The sequence below is a fragment of the Oryzias melastigma genome, linkage group LG2, assembly GCF_002922805.2.
Source record: "Oryzias melastigma strain HK-1 linkage group LG2, ASM292280v2, whole genome shotgun sequence".
NCBI classification, from domain to species: Eukaryota; Metazoa; Chordata; class Actinopteri; order Beloniformes; family Adrianichthyidae; genus Oryzias; species Oryzias melastigma.
In genome coordinates this window covers 12,548,842-12,573,509 of record NC_050513.1, presented here as the reverse complement: position 1 = coordinate 12,573,509, position 24,668 = coordinate 12,548,842, and the positions used below count along the sequence as shown (strand labels likewise).

General features: G+C 37.5%; 1 protein-coding gene across 1 annotated transcript in view; it reads right to left on the bottom strand.

Annotated features, from left to right (window-relative positions):
- si:ch73-383l1.1 (receptor tyrosine-protein kinase erbB-4) overlaps positions 1-24,668 on the bottom strand; it is a 439,732-nt gene that overhangs the window by 73,766 nt on the left and 341,298 nt on the right. Inside the window, exons 16-17 of the mRNA XM_024288936.2 lie at positions 17,913-17,957; positions 13,817-13,949 (exon numbers count right to left, since the gene is read on the bottom strand). Of these exons, the coding sequence (XP_024144704.1) occupies positions 13,817-13,949; positions 17,913-17,957 (178 nt within the window). The remainder of the gene's footprint in view (positions 1-13,816; positions 13,950-17,912; positions 17,958-24,668) is intronic.

The window sequence follows — 24,668 nt, the reverse complement described above, 5'->3', positions numbered from 1 at the left end:
CCCACAAAAGAGTCACTTCATCAAAAGTTTTTCAAGGTTCTTGAGTGGTCTACCTGGTCTCTGAACCTCAATCCAATAGATCATTTACGGAGTAAGTTGAGAGTTTGTGTTGCCCAGAACATCAAAGCTCTTGACCTAAACAGATTAAATTAAGATCCCGGACGAGGCCCCAATTTATTTTATCCACCTTAGGTCTACAGATGCAGACATAAAAAAGATCTACATGGAAGAATGGACCAAAGTAGCAGGAAAAACCAACATATTCCCATTCTCAACTCGTCACATATGGATGTTTGGGTAAGGTCTGCGTCAAAAACTGGGATTTCTGGTGTCCCTAATTTGTCGTTTTTTTGTAAAATCAAGGGTCCGTATCAGTACCAGAAATGCAGTACCAGATGCTGTACCGGATGGGGAACTGGACGCAGACTGATCTTTGGTACTCTAACCTGGTACTGGACGTGAAACCAGACCCTGAGCGGTACCAGATGGGGTACCAGACCTGAACCGGTACCAGAAACGGTACTGGGCAGCATCCCTGGGTTAAGGTGCCGGTACCGGATGCGTCCCGAAGACCAGTCCAGCACTGGTACCCTACCCCGGCTATAAAAGCGGTACCAAACGCAGTAACAGATGTGGTACCAGACCCAAACAGGTACTAGACTCAATACCGGCCCTAACCTGGGCCAGGACGCGAGCCGGTGCCGGGTTAGGGTATTGGTGTTCTCTGCATCCCAGTACTGGACCAATTCTTGTTAACGGCCTAGATGTTGGGGACCCATGATTTAATGGGAACAGCCAGCACGTCAAAAAATGACAAGTTGGGGACACTAAAAACAACAATTTTTGACACAGAGGGATCCTCAACCAAACGTCAAAATATGACGACTTAGGAATGAGAATGTGTTGGGAAAACAGGAAAAGATGACTTCTGTCATTGTCACTGTCACAATTGACCAAATACTTATTGTCTTCCTCGTCATATGAAAAACAATGGGATTTCCTGGATGGTTTTTTACATTCTGTGTGTGTATGATGAACCCAACAGACTTCTTCAGACTTCATCAACTTGCAGAATTAGACTGTTGAATACAATAAAAGCCAAACGTTTGGACACACCTTCTCAATCAATGAGTTCATTTATTTTAATGACTATTTACATTGTAGATTCTCATTGAAGAAGGCTGTGTAAGGTCTATTTGACCAAGAGGGAGATCTGGCCATCCATCACCCATTGAGATGTTTTTGGATGATCTAAACCGCAGAGTGAAGAGAAAGGGCCCAACAAGTACTAAACACCCCTGGGAACTCCTTCAAGACTGTTTGAAAACCATTTCTGGTGACGACCTCTTGAAGTTCATCAAGAAAATGCCAAGAGTATGCAAAGCAGTAATCAGAGCAAAGGGTGGCAATTTTAGAGACACTAGAATATCAAACACAATTTTAGTCATTTCGCCTTTTTTTTGGTTAGGTACATTATTCCACATGTATAGTTGTGTGAATCTACAACGTAAAGAGTCATGAATATAAAGGAAATGTATTGAATGAGAAACTTTTAGAGTGTACTGTACTTGTATCCTTCTGTGACCCAAAGAAACCAGGTAGGTGGAAAACAATAACAATCATAGCTTACATCTAGCCTTATTGTGCTGTGGTTTTTGGGATGTCCAGACCCATGGAGGCTCGTAGATAGAAGTGGTTAAGTGAAGTCTAGGTGTTTCCTGCACTTCCCTTAAGACCCATACGGCCACCTCGAGATGTCATGAAAATGGAACACGATTTTCATTGGTGTGGTAGGTATATCTTCAAGTATTTATAAGGACAATGTAAAGTGGACAACCTCATGACCTATGAATTATGCTGCCGAATAGTGCCCTTACGTCGCACTATAGTTGTAAGGTGGATGCACTGGCTCCATACAACTGACATAACTACTGTATGCAAAGGGTGTGAAGGTGACACGCACGTGGTCGTAGGACACCTGTAGGATATCCACTCAAGGTACACGGTCTGTACATACTTATCACTTGAACAGGGCCAACAGGAACCTTGCGCATGATTTTGGGAGGTTGCCTGTTGTTTAAGAGTTCAATACAACATGTCGTCCGCAGCATACCCGTAGATAAAAACTGTGTATGAACTTTTTATCTCTGCGAGCTAATCAAGCATCTGTAAGGGTCACCTGTATGTCCAATACAGGTTGCCCAATTTCTGCCCGCATACACCCTGTTTCAACTCATAAGAGAAGTTGTGACGAAGTTTTTCACTTTTGCTGACACTAAACGGTTCTCTGAAATTTTACAGACGATACTGTTGTTGTCTGCATTGTCAAAGTACAGTTTAACTGATCTGGAAAGACCAAATCATTAGTTATTTTTTCCTCTGACAGATAAAAGGTAGTTGTTCCAAAGCATTTAATCCGTTCAATGCTAAAACTCCAAAATGTGCATCTTCTTAAATGCTGCAGACACTATTGATTACCTACTATCATTCTGGTACAAAAACTGCAGCGGTGTGCTTGTGCATAAATCACATGAATAACTGGAAATAGCCACTGCAGGTGGAGAAACAAAGATACTCTGAGAGACGGACCAGGGGAGCTGGTGATGGAGTGGTAATAAGAGCAGATGGTGACAAGCTGTAGCTGTTATTGTTTGATTAGGACAAGGCTGGACCGGACTGAGCAGAGAGGCAGAGGAGAGCTCTATTAAACACGGTGCAGACTCGCGGCGGCTAAAACTCACTTGAGCGAGCTCTCTCGCCACGCCAATTTATTTACCAGCTAATAATCCAGCGTGTCTTCGCCAAATGAGCTTCGCTGGTGGCGCGGCGGACGGGATACGGACGCTTCATTTGACAAATAAGACGCACGCCTGAGCCTCCAGCTAGAATACATTCCCAGAATTACTTGTGCACAGAATGAGTAAACAGTGTCTCTAAGCACAAAGCAGCTCAGCAGACCTTTGGGTGTGCCCTTTAATGCTAGTGTTATTAACGCAAAATGCGAACTTTGCTTATATTTCATTATCTGCTGACCTTTTGCCCAGGAGAAAGAAAAAGGGACGCTCTACAAGTTTAGCTGGTAAACTAAACCTCCTATTACATTAGAAAGTCATCAACACCTCTGTGTTAGACTACATTGAAAAATAAAATGTATACTATAGCAAATTTATGGTATAAAAGGTATAAACGCATGGTATAAAAAGTATAAAACATTTAGTACAGTAAACGTATAGTGCAAAAAGGTATTAAAGGTAATGTGAACATATGGTATAAAATGCATAGTATTCCGAATGTATAGAGTAAGAAGTACAAAATGTATAGAATAGTAAAAGTATGGTATTGAAATGTATAAAATGTAATGTAAAAATATAATATAAAATGTATGAAATGTATAGTATTGGTGTATAATTTAATGTAAATACATAAAATAAAATATAAATATAAAAAAAATATAAAAATATTGTATAGTAAATGCATAGCATAAAAAGTACAGAAATGTGTAGTAAAAAAAGTATAAAATGTTTTTTTTTTTTCTTGCTATACTGCATTGTTCATTCCCATGCAAAAAACATACCATTTTATTGGTAATATAAATTCACTTTATGCCTCTTTTCCAATTAATGCAAACACAACATTATGGATGATTATCTGGATGCATTTTTTTTTACATAAATCTGCTGTGGATGGTGTTTTAGTTTATATTCAGCAAGAGAGATGCTTTTACCCTATTTTGTTTTGTTTATTTGTTCATTTCATAAGGGGTACCAGGACACATTAATATATACAATACAGAACATATGTAAGAGAGTGATAATTGCAAAATTCTTATTTTATTTCTCCCCACTTTATCATATAATAATAAAAAAACAGGCAATACCTTAACACCTGCCTTCGGAATACTAAACTGTTAAAATTACACATTTTCCTTAAGTTTCTTCTTTACAAACTAACAAAAAAACCTATTTGAACAACTTTCTGTATTTCTTTGCTAGGAATTTTAAACTTTTACAGCCAGAAACCCAAACTCCTTCACCCCCATATTTTTCTGATTATAAGTCTCAACAATGTTTAAGTCGCAGCAAAAAATAAAAAATGAAGGAAACAAAAACATATATAAGTTGAACTGTAGTATAAGTTGGATGAATTTAGTATAACAGCACAATTTTATCATTATAACGAAAACCTATGTAAGTACCACCGAGTTTGAATCAAAATGACCCACAGATAGTTTAAATTAGGTAAATACAAACTATGACAGTTTTTCAACAATTAAAGAGAAGAACTAAGAAATAGACTTTATTTTCAAAGAGGGTCAAAATTGACCCAGAAACAATATTAAGGGAATTGTTTGAAGGCCAACAATCTGTATTTATTCTAAGCTGAATTAATCACGAAAATGAGTATGTTTGTGATCCTAAAATGTTATCATTATAACAAAAAACCTCTGAAAGTACCTCCAGGTTTGGGTCAAAATGACCCATTGAAAGTTTTAATCAGCTTAGTGCAAACTTAAACAATTTTCTGAGCACAGCAATCAACATTCAAATTATGCATGAAATAAACCGTCTTTACACCAATAATATAGAGGAACTAAGAAATTAACACTTCATTTTCAAAGAGGGTCAAAATTGACCCAAACACAAAGGGGCAATAAAGGGGATTATTTTGGAGGCCAATGATCTGTATTTGTTCTAAACAGAATCAATGTTATCACAAAAAGGAGTATTCGTGTGATCCTGAAAATGTTCTTATTGTAGCAAAAAACCTCTAGACATACCACCAGGTTTGGGTCAAAATGACCCATAAAAAGTTTTAATTAGCTTAGTGCAAACTCAATCAAATTTTTTGAGCATGACAATCAACATTCAAATTATGCATGAAATCAACCGTCTTACCACCAATAAAAGAGAAGACCTAAGCAATAGACACTTCTTTTTTTTAAAACGGGTCAAATTGACCCGAACACAATAGGGGGATAAAAGGGATTATTTGATCTCTATTTGATATAAACTAAATCAAAGTTATCACAAAAGGAGTATTTGTGCGATCCTTAAATGTTATCATTATAGCAAAAGACCTGTAGAATTACCAATGAGTTTGGGTCAAAATGACCCATAGAAAGTTTTAATTAGCAAAGCACAACCAAATTCAATTTTTCAGCAAAGCAACAAGCATTCTAATTATGCATGAAATCAACCGTCTTTTCACCAATAAAAGAGAAGACCAAAGCTATAGACACTCAATTTTTAAAATGGGTCAAAATTGACCCGAACACAATACAGGGGATAAAAGGGATTATTTGGAGGCCAACAATCTGTATTAATTCTAAACAGAATCGAAGTTATAATAAGGAGTATTTGTGTGATCTTAAAATGGTATCATTATAACAAAAAACCCTGTAAGTACCACTGAGGTTGGGTCAAAATGACCCATGGAAAGTTTTAATTCGCTAATTGCAACTTAAAACACATTTTTCAGCAAAGTAATCAACATTCAAATCATGCATGAAATCAACCAATAAAAGGGAAAACCTAAGCAATAGACACTCAATTTTCAAAAAGGGTCCAAATTGACCCGAACACAATAGGGGGGATAAAAGGGATCATTTGGAGGCCAACAATTTTCATTTATCCTAAATGAAATCCAAGTTATCACAAGAATGAGTATTTGAGTGATCTTCAAATTTTAACATTATAACAAATATCTTCAGGAAGTACCACCGGGTTTGGGTCAAAATGACCCATAGAAAGTTTTGATTCAATAAGCATAAACTAACCTAATTTTTTCAGCAACATTGAAATTATACATGAAATCAACCGTCTTTTCACAAATGAAAGGGAAAAACTAAGCAAGAGACTTTCCATTTTCAAAAGGGTCTAAATTGCAAATGATCCTTATTTGACCTAAACTGAATCAAAGTTATAACAAGAAGGAGTATTTGTGTGATCTTAAAATGGTATCATTATAACAAAAAACCCTGTACGTACCGGTGAGTTTGGGTCAAAATGACCCATGGAAAGTTTTAATTAGCTAAGTGCAAATTAAAAAAAAAAATCAGCAAGGCAATCGACTTTCAAACGATGCATGAAATCAACCAATAAAAGGGAAGATGTAAGCAATAGACACTCCATTTTTAAAACGGGTCAAAATTGACCCGAACACAATAGGGGGATAAAAGGGATTATTTGGCGGCCAGCAATCTGTATTTACTCTAAACTGAATCAAAGTTATCACAGAACGGAGTATTTCTGTGATCTTAAAATGTTATCATTATAACAAAAAACTTCTGGAAGTACCACTGGGTTTGGGTCAAAATGACCCATAGAAAGTTTAAATTCGATAAGTGCAAACAAACGACATTTTTTTCAGCAACATTGAAAAAAATGCATGAAATGCATTGTTTTCACAAATGAAAGGGAAAACCTAAGCAATGGACTCTCCATTTTCAAAAGGGTCTAAATTGACCCGAACACAGTAAGGGGATAGAACTGATTATTTGGAGGCCAACGATCTGTATTTGACCTAAACTGAATCAAAGTTATAACAAGAAGGAGTATTTGTGTGATCTTAAAATGGTATCATTATAACAAAAAACCCTGTACGTACCGGTGAGTTTGGGTCAAAATGACCCATGGAAAGTTTTAATTAGCTAAGTGCAAATAAAAAAAAAAATCAGCAAAGCAATCGACTTTCAAACGATGCATGAAATCAACCAATAAAAGGGAAGACGTAAGCAATAGACACACTATTTTCAAAAAGGGTCCAAATTGACCCGAACACAATAGGGGGATAAAAGGGATTATTTGGAGGCCATCCGGTCAGCGTTCATAATACTCGGTTTAGTCATCCTTTCTAACACGTTTCTCCTTGAATTTGCATTCTAAGCCCGTCTTAAAAGCTGCACGTGTATGCTTGGGGAATCACAATGTCACAGCGAGACCTCATTAAGCCAATTTGTACAAATGAGCAAAAGAGCATCAGCATGCAAGATGCACTTATGAGCGAGCTCGTCACATCAGTAATGAGCTAACTTCTCCTGTGCTGCACGCATTAAACATGATCCTTTAATCTTTGATTACTTAGCATCGCTTATATTGCTTCGAAAAAAAAAAAAATTGAATGAAAACTCACCATAAGAAAACGTAGAAAAAACTACAAAAACACCAAACATTTTAACCCTATCTGTCATTTCCTATTAGCTGCTGTTCACGAGTTAAACGAAAACCAAGCAGCAGTCAAAGTCGTGGTTTCTTCCAGGCAGTTTTCCCACCCTTCAGCTGTCCGGTTTTACCCGTTACAGCCCCCAGATTTCTGTTTTTGGATGACAGCACTGGTCTTTCCCTTCTGCTTGGTTCTCCATCTGCCTGGAGCCTGTGCATCCTGAGACGCTGCCATGCTCCACAGACTGTTTATGCCGTAGCCTTTCGGTCAACTTCGACCAGTCTGCTCCTTTTCTGTGACCTCGTTTTCACTTCCCGCCTTACTACCCATACATTTTAAAGTGTTGGTATATCTTTATTTTGATTATATAAAGGTGCTTCGCATGTATTGACGGCGGAATGATCAATATAAACAAGGCTGTTTCTGAGTAATCCATCGGCTGCACTTCACTACAACCATTTTCCAACTATTTCAAATCTAGTTTTCATGGTTGTGTTACTATGGAAGTAAGTTGTCAATCATTTTGAGTGTGTGAAAATAAAAAATAAAAATTAGGAACTGTTTACGTTATGATGTTAAATATGATTTATTTAAGACTAAAGAGGAATGGAACAAGAATAAAAACAAAAGGTTATCTAAAGACATCTGTGACGATGTACCAAAGACCGCTAGAGCCAAAATAAAGCTGTCTGACCTTAGTAAAAAATAAATAAATAAATAAAAATCATTTATTAAGCATAGTAGTGGTAGTATGATTATTTGGGCTTGTTTGCACCCTGAAAAACCAGTATATCTTGGTCATTTTTTCATAATTTCTCGAAGATTTGTGTATATAACATCAATAAATCTAAATAAAATTGCTGATAAGAGTCAAATAAAGTTTTGACCTTTAACAGAAGTGAGGATATTACACTGCTGACAATCTATTGTTAAGCACAGTAGTGGTAGTGTGATTATTTGGGCTTGAATGGCAGCCTTATAACTGTTTTTTGAATGAACTATAAATTATTTTTTAATCACAGAGTTTCATATTGGTAATGATGATACTATTTAGCTTCAAAAATATACTTTAAGGAAAGAGAGGACACGATTTAAAAAAATAAAAATAAAATAAATGGACTAGTATGGGTCACGACATCTTGGACATTTTTGCATTATTTTTGAATAATTAACTAAATAACGGCATCAAATCTAAAAAAAAAAATAAATACATGAAAAATAAAAAATGTTGGATAAACAAAGTATTAGGGGTCTAGAAGTGATAGCATCACACTGTTGCCAGTGCTATAAAGTGCTAGCATGTAACTGATTTCAGTTTTTCAGCACTGATGTGTCCAGCTTCCTTGACCGCTGAAATCCTTTTTACAAGGAAGCAGAAGAAGCTTGTAAACTGCAAACTTCGACCTAAAACAAGCAGCTAAATCAGCAAAGGACAATTCAAAGTAGCCTTAGTGCTTTGTTGGACCATGGTCAAGGTTTCGGGCCTGCCACAGCAAGACAACTCTGATTTCAGGGGATTTCTTTAAAGGCACTCCAGCTGAAGACAGCTGTTTTAATATTTTTCCTCAAGGGAAGGACAGAAGAAAAAAAAAAAAGTAAAACAAAGGAAAAAAGAAAACGCATCAGCAGTGTGTTTTGCAAGTCAACACAGCACAACAGCCTTCACACGCGGCCTTGATATGGAAATAGCTCCGATTTGACAGCGCAGCACTGGAGGCCTCCCTTATCCCCATCTAACACCAGAGGTGAGCTCTCTGTTTAAAAAGCAGATAAAGGAGAGAGAAAGAGGGAGTCCCTGAGCCTTGGCTGTCCCCAAATCCCTCATCCAGACAAGCTTGATCTCCATTCACAGACACATTCGGCTCTATTACGCTCGTGAATAGAGGATCCGCATTTGCTAAAGCTTGTTGCGTAGTTTCGTCTAGAAGGAGTGACGCAGAATGCAAGGAGGGCCCAAGAATGAAGCCTTGAGATTGGAATAATAAAGCTATGAAAGCAGCATTATCCCCGACATTTAGAAGATGGTTAAAAATATCTCTGTTTTTGCCCGAAATTGGCATGAATACAAATAAACCCCTTTATTTTTCTTTAAAATAAGAAGCAACACACACTCAAGAAACCACTTCCAACGAAATCTCTACTTAAATGTGTGTATATGTGCGCTTCGTACTTCCAAATTCCAAACTCGAGTTCAAACATAGCTATGCAATGGCTCTATGTACAAAACAAGGTTAAACTTTGGCCAATCACGGACTTGAATTTGGATGGCATACCTTTTAATTCATGAAAGTGCCAATAAAATTCAAATTGACCATGGAGGCGAATTTGATAATTGGTTTGTGCCCGTCCAGCATTATATTACACAAAGTCTTTCAAAAATCAGAACAAGATTTATAAGATTTGCACCAATTTAAGAGTACATGCGCTAGTATTGGGTATGCTAAAAGTGCGTTCAAGAGCTTGCGTTCAACTTGTTCTTGAACATGCGTCAAATGGCCGGTGTGTTCGTAGAACAAAACTTCGTACACACCGCCCTTAGCGACAAATGTTCAAGCAAGCACTTCCAATGAAAAGTCTGTCAATGCATATAATTGTGTTTCAGGCTTCCGCGTTTACATGTCTCGACTTTTACCGTAGCTACATGAATTTTTAAGACTTTTTATGGGCTCTACGCTTGAAACCAACACATTCTCTTTCCCAAGTAGTCACACATCGAGGTTTGGTTATGGACTCCTCCGAGTCACTTTTTGACATTCTGGGTGTCCCCAACTTGACATTTTTTGACATGCTAGCTGTTTGTAATATCAAGGGTCCACAGGAGGATAACCCGGATGCGGTACTGGATGTCCTGTGGACAGAACCCTATTCCTAACGCGGTGCCAGACACAGTATTGGGCCCGGACGTGGTATTGGACGTGAACCAGTACCAGGTTAGGGTTGGGGTATTGGTGCCCTCAGCATCCCAGTACTGGACTTAAATCAGTGGTCCGATCATTTTGTCGGATACAGTACTATACACGGACCATACCTCAGAATGTGCCCAGTACCTGTACCCTAACACCTAGCCTGGTCCGCGTCTGGTACAGCATCCAGAACTAGTACTGATCCGCGTCCACTACTGACCCGCATCGGGTTAAGGTTAGGGCTAGGATACCGGTGCAGTCTACGTCCTGGTACCAATTTGTGGCCTGGAGGTAGGACAGCCTTGATTTAATTGGAACAGCCAGTACGTCAAAAAATTGACGAGTTGGGGACACCCAAAACACAACTTTTTTTACGCTGAGGGGTCATTAACCATGTGTCGACTTGAGAATGGGAATATTTTCTATAAAACATAGAACTCGTGTTGAAAGTTAAACCAGACCAATCTTTGACCAATCAGGGACTCGGATTTGGTGGGGATGTTTGGACAGCGACTTTTTGATTCACGAAAGTGCCGATCGTTTGAAAAACAATCACGGAGTAGAAACTAATAATTGTGATTTTTGCCAGGCCGGGATTATACGACACTAAGTCTTTCATATATCGGAATAGAGCTGTGAAAGAAAAAAGCGTGGAGCAAGATTTACAAAATTTGCAACACACAATTCGCGGCAAGCCTCTTCATACACGCAAGATCCTCAATTTGCGTTTTTCCTCAATGATCAGTATTAAAAGGGACGTCCTCCATGCGTCACATCCAAGACCCTGGCTCTGTACGTAAAGACCAAAAACAGTCGTAGAAACTTGCGTAACTACATGCGAATGCTAGAGTTTGGAATTCGGAATTCTAAACCGCCCGGTTACATAGACTTTTGATTGGAAGTTGCCCCTGGTGTTCCAGAGGGTGTATCTCAACACCTATTTTGTTTAAAAATAAAAAGGTTTTGTACTTAATAAAAGGTATTTTTGTGAATTTCTTGAACTCTCGACAAATTTTTTATATGTCTGTTGCTGAAAAAGTACAGCAGCCTTGTGCCCTTTTGTGATTCAAAACTACACAATCCTACAACTAAGTATTTGTCTTCTTATTTGACCAAAATCCCTTCTAGACATCATTAATGCCATCGTCCCTGCTTTGCATAAACCCAACGCAGATGAAGATGCAAAAGGAGCAAAGAAAAAAATGATCCCCCAACGGGACGGATCCTTGCCGGCCCCTCCTTTGCCGTGACAGTACATTAGCAAATCCGCTTCCCCCCTAAGGTCAAGCTGCTGTCAGAACGGGGAACGACTGATTAAGATGGATGTGTGTGGCCAAGACGAGGCAGAAACTGCCCGTGGTCGCCCTCCCCTTGTCTTGGACCTGACAGCTGTCTATTACACTTCAGGCTCTACCTGTAAATTACAGTAATAGGGAATGACAAGCGGCCTGGCCTACTCCGAGGCAAGGCCGCACGCTTGCATTGATGATATAACCGTCGGGTTGCAAACAACAAACAAGGTGAACGGAGTCTTTGGGAACTAGTTTAGGTTTCCGTGGCTCTACACGTCTGGCGCATACGACACGCCGACAGAATCAAAAACCCAACAAAGCCGTGACCTCCAGGGCACGTGCGCGCCACACCAACCTGCACCTCGATCTTTGACTGTCTCCCCTGAATATAAAGTCTGATCCGCTGTCTAATGCTTCCAAGAAATGAGCCGTCTTCAAGGCCAGATCGATGGGCGATGGCGGCCGTGCATAATTTGAAAAACCTCCTACGCACCCCCGTGGTCTGGCTAAGTACCCGGCCAAGGTTTATCCCTTCAAGGTTTGCTCACGACTCTGGTTCAGCTCGTCAGAATGAAAGGGCAATGAGGCTTTGGGAGAAATTGTCTCAAAATAAGTGAAAGGTTCAGCATGAAAATGTGATGGAACTTTTTCAAAGAGAGTGAAGTGACTTTTTGTTGAACTCATTATGCTGAATTTAGTATGGAATTCTTACAATACAGTGTTCCCTTGCTATATCGTGGCTCACCTTTCTCGGTCTTGCTGTTTCGTGGATTTTGCGAAACGGCAAAATTCAGGACATTCTGTATCTGTATCTTGTTCACATAAATCTTTGCTTTAACTCTCTACTACTTGAATATTTTTTCTCTGAAAGGTTTAATTAATGATTTGAATGATGTATAAAGTGTGTAATGAGGGGATTTAAAGCCTTAAAACATCCGGAATCCTACTTCTGATTTTACCTATTGTGAGTTTTTTTATAGGATGTAACTCCTACAAAAAACAAGGTAACTCTTGGCTCCATTTCTACTTAGGGCTGCCACGATTAATCGGCTAAACAACGACTAATCGACTATTAAAATAGTAGATTTAATAGTCGATTAGTTGTTACTTAATATAATACGGAGTTGGAGTGAAGTAAAGTTGAGAGTTGTAATGGCATTATGCTAGCTTTTTGAAAAATGTTGGCATTTATTGAGATTTTTTAGGCTAATTTGGAGTTTGGATATTTCAGCTGCATGCTACTTATTTTGGCTAATTTAGGATTTCATCAGTTTTTTAGGCTATTTTTTTAATTTAGTTAATATTTCAGCGAAATGCTAGCTTTTTTGGCTAATTCAGGATTTCAAAATTTTTTTAGGCTATTTTTTAGTTTAGGTAATATTTGCTACATGCTAGCTATTTTGGCTAATTTAGAATTTTTTCAGTTTTTTAGGCTATTTTGGAGTTTAGCTTATAATTTAGCTCAATGCTAGCTATTTTGGCTAATTTAGAATTTGTTTTTCTTTTTTAGGCTATTTTGGAGTTTAGCTAATAGTTCAGCTGCATGCTAGCTGTTTTGGCTAATTTGGGATTTTTTCAGTTTTTTAGGCTATTTTGGAGTTTAGCTAATAAATCAGCTACATGCTAGCTATTTTGGCTAATTTAGGATTTCTTAAGTTTTTTAGGCTATTTTGGAGTTTAGCTAATAAATCAGCTACATGCTAGCTATTTTAGCTACTATAGGATTTTTTCAGTTTTTTAGGCTATTTTGGAGTTTAGCTAATATTTCAGCTACATGCTAGCTATTTTGGCTAATTTAGGATTTCTTAAGTTTTTTAGGCTATTACTGAGTTTAGCTAACAATTCAGCAGCATGCCAGCTGTTTTGGCAAGTTTAGGATTTTTTTCAGTGTTTTAGGCTATTTTTGACTTTAGCTAATATTTCAGCTACATGCTAGCTATTTTGGCCAATTTAGATTTTTTTAAATTTTTTTGGCTAATTTGGCATTTAAGTAATATTTTAGCAGGCTATCAGCTTTAATGATTTCAACCTTCAACTTCAGCATTTTCAGCTATCAATTTCAGCCTCTTCAGCTATCAAGACTAGCATCTTCAGCTGCCAAATTCAGCTTATGGGATTCATGTGAATGCAGGTAATGCTATATATTTAGCTTCTAGTTAGTTTAAAGCTTTCGATGGTTAAGACGTGTGCTTTACATCCAGTTTGCACATGACCCGATAGGTCGACTAATCAGAAAAAATAATCAGTGATTAGTCGACTATTAAAATAATCATTTGTGCCAGCACTATTTCCAATATATGGATCCCTTCTACCCTTTGATACCACAGATGTCATCTGCGACAACCAAACTTTTTGTGATGATGCCAAGAAAAAACAAATTTTGTTTAGTTTCAAGAGCTAAACACTTAAGAATCTATTCAAAGTAAAGGTAAAAAAAATCCCAAATCCTAGTTATCTTACCTCTGTTTCCAGGAAGCGTCTCAACGCCCTCTTCTTCTTGATGCTTTTGCGGCGTGCATAAATGGCCACAGTGAGCGCCACAATAACGATGATAAACAATCCTCCGATGATCCCCGCTGCAATAAGAGGAGTCCTACAAACATAAAGGAAAACATACAATCTCTTAAAAAATGAATATATTCTTATTTCCCATACTGTATTCACCAAAGAGGGAATGTGGTTACTCCATGTGTATTTATGTACCGTATTTTCTGCTCTATAGGCCGCATCATAAATGGATGGTCTATTTTTTTAATCGTATTTAGGAGCATTACGCACGAAAAAATAACTCAGATATAAGTCTGTACATCAGACTATTGGCTCCATTCACAGTAATTCTAGAACTTGCTGCTAACATGCTACATGTTAGCATATTCATAATACTTGTCCCTTGTTTGAAACACATAAAAAAACAGACAGATACCGCTAACAGTGACTACACTTACTCAAAACATTGTAAGTAACACACAGTAACTCTAGCAATTTTTGCTAACGCGCTACACGTTAGCATGTTAGCATATTCACAACACCTGAAACTTGTTAAGAAGACATAAAAAAACAGACTGATCCATCTAACTATGACTATGCTAACTCACAACCTTAAAAAGTAACACACAGTAACTTTAGAGCTTGTAGCTAAAGGGCTACATGTTAGCATATTAGCATATTTATAATACCTGTCACTTGTTAGAAACACACAAAAAACAGACTGAGACCGCTAACTGTGACTATGCTAACTCACAACCTTGTTAGTAACACTAAGTAACTCTAGAATTTGTTGCTAAAGGGCTACATGTTAGCGTGTTAGCATATTCATAATACCTGTAACTTGCTAGAAACACATAAAAAACAGACTGAGACCGCCACCTGTGGCTATGCTAGCTAGCTAATTTGTTAGTAACACATAGAAAGTACACAGTACAGCACTGTTAAATGTTAGCATGTTCGCATGTTCGTAATCCCTTTAATTTGTTAGAAACACAAAAAAAATACAAACTGGTACTGCTAACTGTGACTAGAAAAACTCGCAACCTTGATATCCATACACAGTAACTCTAGATCTTGTTGCTACATGTTAGCATGTTCATAATACCACTTTTTAGTAACGTAAAAAAAGACTGGTACTGCTAACTGTGACTATGCTAACTCACAACCTTGCTAGTGAGAACACAGTCTGGCAGCACTCCATGTGAGCCTGTTAGCGTATTCATAATAACACCCAAGGTTGTTTGCAACTTGTAAAAAAATATATATATAAACGAAGAAAGACAAAACTATATTTGGTATTTTAACAGCGCTGTATACCTCTAAAAACCCTTCGATATCAATAAGAAGCTCCAGAAATAATCCATATATACTGAACTCTGGATTATACTGTCATTTAAAATAAAATAAAAAAAATTAAGTCCCTTAAGTGTTCCTTATAGTGCGTAAAATTTAGTATTTTGACTAATTTGGATTTGATTCATTGTTGTTTAGGTTTTTGAAACAAATATTGAAAATAATTTTAACAGGACGTGTTTTCTTGAAAATGAAACAACTTTATTTAAAAAAATGTTGGAAAATGTTTAGATTTTATTCGATTCTTGCTGAGCCACGTGGAAGATAAAAGTTATAAAATATGATACGATGTTGAGTAACTCATTTTTGGCTTCAGTTAGATCTGTACAGTGAGGGACAGTCTTCCATTTCCACCCTAATTGATGTAGAATACTCAGATATTCCCTCTTTTCTTTCCCAACACTGCGTTTCCAAAGCATCTAAATTCTGAGAGCCCAGTTAGTTCACGGCAAAAGCACATTTTTTTATCAAAAGGAGAACAAAAATCCTTTTCCAGGTACATACTTTCATACTCTCGTCCAACACAGGTATTCGGCTTTTACTCCACTCACTACACTCTCATTCTACCAGGCTATGATTCTCTAATGCATGCCACTTAAATTCTGTTAAAAGTAAAATAAATCCCCCAAAAAATGAGCAATCAAAAGTCCCTGTCTCTCAAATATTGCTTTTTTTGTCTTCGGAAGGAAAAAAAAAAACTGCTGAACAGAAGCTTAAAGGTCGGATGTTAAAAGCTCTTTCTCTGCTCTAATGACAGCACTAATGCATCTGCCATTTCCATACCTCTTGCACTTGCTGATACTGTTACGTTGCTGTTTTATTCGCCTCTTTCATTACTCTTTGTCCTCATCTTTTCCACTTGTTTCCACCTATTTCGGCTCCATTTTTAACCCTTCGCCAGAGCTCAAATCTCCTCTGCTCCTCTTTAAAGTCCAATAATGTGGCGTAAAACGAAATATGTTTGGACCTTTGTGCTTGAGGTTGAAAAGTCTTTTAGTTAAAGGAGACATTAGACAGAAAACCTTTGGACAGTGGTGCCACAGTCAAGCAAGGTGTAAAACAAATAAAAAAATAAAAAATCCCAAATACATTACTATAACCCAGTCTTTTTTTAAAAAATGACTTCTAAAAATTAGAAAATTTTATTATTTTATTTTAAGTTGTTCAAGAAACCAAAATAAATAAATGAAATGAAATGTGGATTTTTTTCTTGTGGGTCATAAAATGTTAGTAACACTTGCAATTTGTTTTAAAAGTAAGTCAGAAATGAAGGAAATGTGAAAATATTAGTTACCATGATGATAAAAACAAAGAAAAAAAATCACAATTTTAAGCTAAGTATTAAGCTAGCTAGCCCAATAAAACCAATTTGTATCATATGAGATACACACATTTCTAATATCTCTATCTTAATTGTCCAAATTGTCCCTAAAAACCCATTGTATTTATCCTGGTCATTCTGTAGTTCATCATCCTTCCACTAGGAGCAGTAGAAGGACTTTTCCTACTCATTTCAAAATGGCTGCCTCCGTGAATCTCAAAAACACTTTTGGCGGGAAAAGTTTAGCTAGTTTTTAAAACTTTATGGTGAGATTAGCTTATTTATTGTTATTTATTGTTTAAAATGACTACTTTTTGTATTGAAAAAAATGATAAATATTACTTTATAATAGATAGTTACATAATTTTTTAACATTGAGTGTATCAAATTTGAAACAGCGGGTAAATAACTCACTTATGTCAAAATGTGTGCATCTTAAGCTAACAGTGTTGTGAGCAAAAAATTAGCAAAGTACCAAATGTATCAAAACTGATACTATACATATTTCACTCTAAAAATATTGCAATTTCCTTTTTTGTGTGGATTTAATCAAAGGGTTTAAAAAAAAAGCTCTTCATTTTTTTTTTTTATAATTTCTAAGCCAATTATATGATGTCTTTACAGAGTAAGGGGTCAGAAAATAGTCCATGCATAAGGCAACTGAATGTCCAATTACTTGTTCTTCCCATTTTTACTATTTTTAATGGGTTAATCATTATTTTTTAACATAGTCTTGTGTTTTATTCTGTGTGAATGACCAAATGGGTATGTTGAGAAGTACTCACATAATTTCCTTAGGGATCAATAAAGTATCTATCTATCTATCTTATCTGTTTTGCAGCATTGGTTAAGGACCCCTCCGTATCAAAAATTTACTTTTTAAGTGTCGCCAAACCATTACCGGTCCGCTACAGGACGTAGACCGCACTGGTGCCCAAACTCGGCACCCTAATCCAGCACTCGACGTGGATTGGTACCAGTACCGGACGTGGACTGGGCTAGGACTTGGGTACTAGTATCGTCTGTGTCCCGATATCGGGTCCAACAAGACGTTCGGACCCCTGATTTAATTGGAACAGCTAGCAAGTCAAAAACGACAAGTAGGGGACACCCAAATTGTCAAAAAGTGACGTAGAAGGGTCCTTAATTATGCGTCAATTTGCGACAACTTGGAAATAGTGGACCCCCTAAACACAAGAGACTTAAAAGTCTGCAAACAGGCTGTAACAGGTTTCGCGAAAATTTGGATGACTGTGTTGCTTTCTTGTCCAACAGTAATTTCTAAGCAGCAACAGTGTTGTGAACAAGAAACACGAATCTTAACAAGTCGTGCTTGAATCTATGGAACCTCCCCCCCCCCCGCTCCACATAACAAATGTATCTGGAGATCCTTACCTGTCCATCATCCCAACACAATCCTGAAGTCTTGGCCCGATGCACCTGCAGGGCATAAGAAGCAGAAAATAAAATAATAAATCAGGGACAGGTTATGAGCACGCCCGGTGTTGTCTTCTTCTCCACGTCAATCAGCTGTCTCTGGTCAGGGACATGCGGCGGAGCAAACACGGTCAACCACCTGTCAGCGGGACACAAGGAGGCGTGTGTTCGCCGGGGGGCTTTTCTTCTGGTTCCTTGGGATGTTAAAGAATTGGTTGAATGAGAAACACTCTCTGCATTGGGTGTCAGAGCATTTCCTACACAAAGAGGCGTTTGGGGGGTAAAGTATGCTCAAACAAACCAAAAAAAAACATAGTGTCCATAATTTGAAAACTTATTTTAAAAAGTAAACTGCCGAACAGGGAACACTTTTGATTGGACAGTGTCAGATTCTTTTTTTGGGTGAGTCTCTTCTGAAAAGCAAGAGTGACACATCAGGTGTGATGTGTACCACCACCTTCTGGTTCCCAATTTGTCACAAACTATAGAAGCACTTGAGGTTGCAGTTTCTCAAATCACCACTAGGGGCTGGTTTCAGAAGGGAGCCAATTCCCATTGACACTTAAGTCGGCTTTTAAACAGGTTCCTGCAAGTTCTAATATTTTTTTCCTCATGGTTTGTCTGTAGCGCCAGTTATTCAAGATATGAACTGGCCAATCAGATGCCTCAATGAATGTAGGTGGTACATACTCGCTATCTCAAATGTTCGCAACGTTTGAGTCCACTTTCAAGGTGTAGAGATTAGACTTTCAAAAAAGTACACCTATAATTGGCCAAAGTGGTTGCCATAGAAACAATGAATCGTATCGACACGGACCAATCACTGTTGACTAATGTTGTCTGGTTCCAACATGGTATTGTCCATATAGCGGGGAAAAATGGCGACTATTGACTTCATTTTGTTGGAGCTGGAAATAAGTCTTTTTCTATGGATGACATCACACTCACTCAGTCCAGTTTTCATATACAGTCAGGTTGGATCAAAGTGTAGCCCAATTTTGTCACTTCTTGTCCAAATTTATAAAATATTAAATAATTATTGATGCAAGATGGACACCAATGTGTTAACAGTTTCAATACAGATGCTTAAACCAGTTTCTTTTTATATATAATACAACATTTTGTAATTTTAAACTAGAAAAAAATATCTCTTATGGGATTTTCTCAAATTTGCAAGCAGCACATTCTGTCTTTAGTTAGAGTCTCGAAACCCATGGAATGCTTTATTTTTGAGAAAAAATGATAAACAGAATCGATTATTAAATGTTTCAGTACAGTTGCATCATGGAAGTAAAAAGTTGTCATTTAATAATGAATCCACTGGTCAAAGCTGGACCACTCTGTGCTTAAAGCCAGTGAACACTGTGCTAAAACTGTGTTTTTGTTTATACATTAAAGAACAGTTGTTATCGGTCAACCTTGTTCTGTTGCAGTTCATCAAGAGAACACGTCTTGCCAATACTAAAGAACTCTAAAACCAAGGAAAAAAAAATAAAATAAAATTCTTGGCAAATACTGGACAAAGCTTTTGCCCCCACAATAGTTTGGGTTGGTTTCACCCTAAGTGGACCAAATTATTTAAAAATCCAAAACGCCTCCTTTTCAGTTATGTATCTTTTATTTGTGCTGTGGGATGTATTATTTTTTATTTATCAATTTTTCTACACTAAAAGGCATACTTACAAGCCTCGATTATTTTCAAATGTCAGTGTGCTTTATATTCAGGTCTGTTATTTATACTTATATATAGGTATATTCATGATATACGGGTTAATTCTGGTGTTACAGATTTTTGAAGTGATTTTCAGAGGGTGCTTTCAAAATGTCATCTGACTGACTTGAGACTTGACTTAAATTTACAGCTGAGGACTTGTTTTTGTCACCAAAAACTTGAGACTTGAGCTAAATTTACAGCTGAAGACTTGTAACTTTTAAAAGAGTCCAAGTTACAGCTATAGACTTTTAACTTGACTTGCATTTATCACCAAAGACTTGAGACTTGATTTGAAGGCAAAGCTATAAACTTGTATTTATCATCAAAGACTTGAGACTTGACCTAAATTTACAGCAGAGGACTTGTAACTTGAAAAAGAGTCTAAGTTACAGCTATAGACTTTTAACTTGACTTGTATTTATCACCAATGACTTGAGACTTGACTTGAAGTCAAAGATAAAAACTTGTATTTATCACCAAAGACTTGAGACTCGACCTACATTTACAGCTGAGGACTTGTAACTTAACAAAGAGTCTTAGTTACAGCTGTAGAATTTTAACTTGACTTGTATTTATCACTAAAGACTTAAGACTTGACTTGAAGTCACTGCTGAGAACTTGTATTTATCATCAAAGACTTGAGACGTGACTTGAGGTCACAGCTGAAAACTTGTATTTATCACCAAACACTTGAGACTTGACGTGAAGTCACAGCTAAGGACTTGTATTCATCATCAAAGACTTGAGACGTGACTTGAAATCACAGCTGAGGACTTATAACTTGACCTGTATTTATCAAGAAGGACTTGAGACTTAACTTGAAGTCACAGCTGAGGACTTGCAAATCAACTTGATTTTTCTTAACTATAGGATTGAGTCTTGACTTGAAGTTACTGTGCAAGACTTGTAACTTGACTTGGATTTTCACCAGCGACTTAAGACCTCTCTATAATTTATCACTAACAACACGAACTTGACTTGAAGTCACTGTTAAAGACTTGTTAATTGACTTTTATTTTCACCATAGACTTAAGACCTTATAATTTATCAGTAACAACACAAAACTTGACTTGAAATACTGTTAAAGACTTGTAACTTGACTTGGGTTCATCACCAAATTCTTAAGACTTAACTTGAAATAACATTCAAGAATTTCTGACTTGGATTAATCACCAAAGACTTGAAACCTGAACTTAAAGGCAACGACTTCCGAATTGACCTGGCCAAGAACTTCTGAGAAAATCTGTGGTTCCACTATTGAGATTCTAGGAATCCGTTTCACTTTATCTCCACGGCACCATAGAACCCTGTATTCCCAGAAGGACTTAAGTCTGACTACCTTGATTGTTGACCCTGACTTGAGCTCCGTCACCGACTTTCTCAGTATTAAGTCTTCATATGAACCGGCGAGCAAAAACAAACACTAGTCGCATTTCTTGAACTTCCACATTGTATAACAAGGTCAGCAATCAAAGTTCATAACCACAAAGACACATGTGGATATACGTCGGCATCATTTGAATTTCATGTAACTCCATATGTAGATACATAAGCATTTTTTGGTTCTCAGCTTCCCAGTTAGATTAGCAGTTTTTCTGTCAGTCATCCAGAGCAAACGCAACATTCAAAGAAATCATCAGAAGTCTAACATCGCCTAAAAAATTCATGATGATACATTTTCGCCTAGAACTGTCAGCGTATCGCCGATGATTTGAATAATGTCTTCAAAACAAGCGGATAACATTTTTTTCATCACACATGGGCGGGAAATACTTTCCATCTATTGCTCGACAGGCACTGACTGGTGGAAGTTCTGAAGTAGTGACGACGGTAAATAAAGTGAAGCTTTAAGCAGCCAAAAGACTTATAGCTGCAAATATTTCCCCTAAGAGCAAAAAAAAAAGGGTTTATTGACTTTCCATTGATGAAGTAGCCATAGGCAAATCCTCCCAACGAAGTAGAAAATGAGTGACTGTTTGCATTGTTGATCACATATCTTAGCCTCAAAGCATCCTTTAAATCTTAATCGTTTAAAATCATTTTTCAAAAAAGCCTTTTCTTCTAATGTAGAACAATGAGTTTTACTTTTAGGTGAATTTGCAGTTCAAAGGCTTTCTTTTATTTATTTTTTGTCGCCAAACGGAAACGGCGTGCATACTTCTGTGCTTCTGTCTGGCTGTTGATAACACATCTATCACTGGGAGGCGTTGCGCGAGCAGGAGGTGATTAGGGCCCGCTCCTCATTAATTCTGGACACTTGATTGGAGAGCTTGAACTGGAAAAAAGATTTTGTGTGTTTGTGGGTCCAAGCTGTTACCACACACAATCAATGACTTTATAAAAATTAAGAAAATACAAAAAAGAGACTATGGAGCTTTAAACAACAAGGAAAAAGGCTGCTTATTTCTTAACGCTAACTTTTAGAAAAAATAGACCCACTCCAATGAAAATTGCGTTTTTAACATGTTCTTGTGCTATAATAGACGGCAAATATTAAGAAAATAAGCTAAAAATTGCATTTCTATATTTTTCTCTATTGCAATACTTCAAAGTAAAAAAACAAACAATGTTACGTAGAAACCGCTCTGTTCTAAAGCAACCGCTTGTAGACGACTAGACTTCCGTTTCCTAGTCCGAGTTGACTCGTGGCGCTAAACTGTCCAATATTGCTCGCCATTTTTTCCTCTCCAGTAATGTTAGGTTGTGGCTGTGAAAGAGCTAGTCTGTAAACAGAGAGCTCTCAATTATGGGTAACGGACAGGAAGGGGTCCGACAATACGATACGCATCATGATACACATATGATATATATCCTAAAACTGTATAAGGTATACTATGTCAGCATTTTTGTAAAATATTGAATTGAAATACACCTTTCACATGTATCATATTGTCTATATTGTATATTTTACAGTAGAGTGAAAATTTCGCCTATTTCGCCGTCAGTATTTTGACTAAAGTTACGCATAGTGGCCGCATCTTTACGACCTTGCTGCTTATAATCGCTAAAAAAGTAAAAGGATAGGACTAGAATTGTACAGAAAAACTAAACTGAATGCACGTAAAACCTCGTTTCCACTGAGTGGTCCAGTAAGGAGTAGTACGGTATGGTCCAGGTAATTTTAGCAAGGTTTTCCACTCAGTTAAGCCCCACTCCCACTAAGCGTGTCCTAGCATCAATATAGTGTGGCGTCTAGAAAACAATGGAGGTCATCCAGCAACTCATCTTTTTCTTACTTTACTTCTGGGGCGGCTGTAGCGCAGTGGTAGGGCGGTCGTGTCTTGATTGGAAGATTGCAGGTTCGATTCCCGCCTTGCTCATTTGTCGAAGTGTCCTTGGGCTCCCACCAGAGGCGCCTAAATTGCCTCTGGTTTGAGGTTAGACCATTCAAACATTGGTAGAAAGCGCTATACACGCCATTTACCATTTGCTTTACTTATGGTAAATCGTGTATAACAGGAGTTTAACGGCTAAGAAGAAAACTGCCGTAGAGGAAAACGGAAATGCTAGCTTATCGCTATACTGGCGCTTTCTGAAGTCGTCCTCACTTTCTGCCAAGGAACGAGTGGGTACAGCAACCCCGACCCAACTGTTCTATTTTCTAATTCTGTTTCTAAAAGGCCGTTTTATTCTCCTTGAATCAGCTGATCGGAGCCGCGAAATGTCGTTTCGCCGAGTGTCTCAGAAAAAAAAAACAGCAAAAAGGGTCAATAAAAGAGAGGAAAAAAAAGGAAAAAAGTTGAAAGCTTGTGTTTTTGTTTTGCGATAAATTTTCAGGCACCATGTTTTTTTCTCTGTGGTCAGATTTTCTTGAAATCTTTTGGATTTTGGCAAAAAAAAAATGCTACAATCATAATTTTACAAATGCTTTAAAAATATCTCAAAACATGATTGGAATAGACCTTTGAGTGCTATTTTAAAGTTGGTTTTCACTTTATCAATCAAATCACCACTTGGTTTTATTCTGGTAATTTTAAATACAATCACTTCCTCATTTGAGAGGTTGAAGGCATCAGAAAAAAGGGAAAACGGGCAGGTTTGCATAAGGGAAAAGGGACATCTTTAAGACAAGATGTGACAGATCCCGATGGAATCATGCTCAAGATAATGCTGCCGAATGCCTCGCATCTGTGTCACGTTTTGCTTCTCCCTTCCTAAATCGGCTTCAATAACTCTCACCGAGGAACTGCAATAACACAAAATGAGCCCCTGCCATGTCGGAGACAGATAAATTAAGTCCCTCTCCTCCTAAGATAGTCTCACTAACCCTGTTGCTAGGTTTCGGAGCCCTAACTTCGTTTGCAGAGACCACCGATGAGCTCCCTTTCAGCTCCTTACCCATCATTATCTTTTTAATCTCTGACAATGGCTCGATGTTCAGCTGCTTCCCTGATGGTGTGTCCCTACTTTTGTTTGAGGAGAAAAGTAAAAAGGCTCAGCCTTGAAGTCACACGGATCTTTGAAGAAGTTGCTTCTGAATCAAAGTTCTATAGTTTGTAGGGAGTCAGGCTTGTACTTTTGGGGTTTCTTTTAGGTTTGAGGCTACAAAACGGATTGGTGACGTGTGCTTCAACTTAAAACAGGTTCAGTTGAGGCTAGTATATAATTTAGAGACAGCAATACTCTAAAACAAACAGACGAAAAACTTAATTTGCAATTTTTGGCAGCAAAAATATAGGAATGAATGAAAACAAAAATATGGAGAGAATATAGACTCACTCCGATTTGTGGGCGCATAATTCTTGACAAATACAAAGTTATGCACAAATCCTAAATTACGCATGAACAAATCAAGAATACACACACAAATCGGAGTGAGTCTATTTTCTCTCCATACAATTGTGCCTCTATATCTATCCATACCCATATCTTGGTATATGTCTGTGCCAGGTGTTAGTAAAACCCCCTCCATGGGAACCTTTCTGCCAAATTTCAAAGAGTTGAGAATGTGAAAATGTTTGTGAAACAACATTAAAGATGTCCTTTAGATCTCTGTTTAC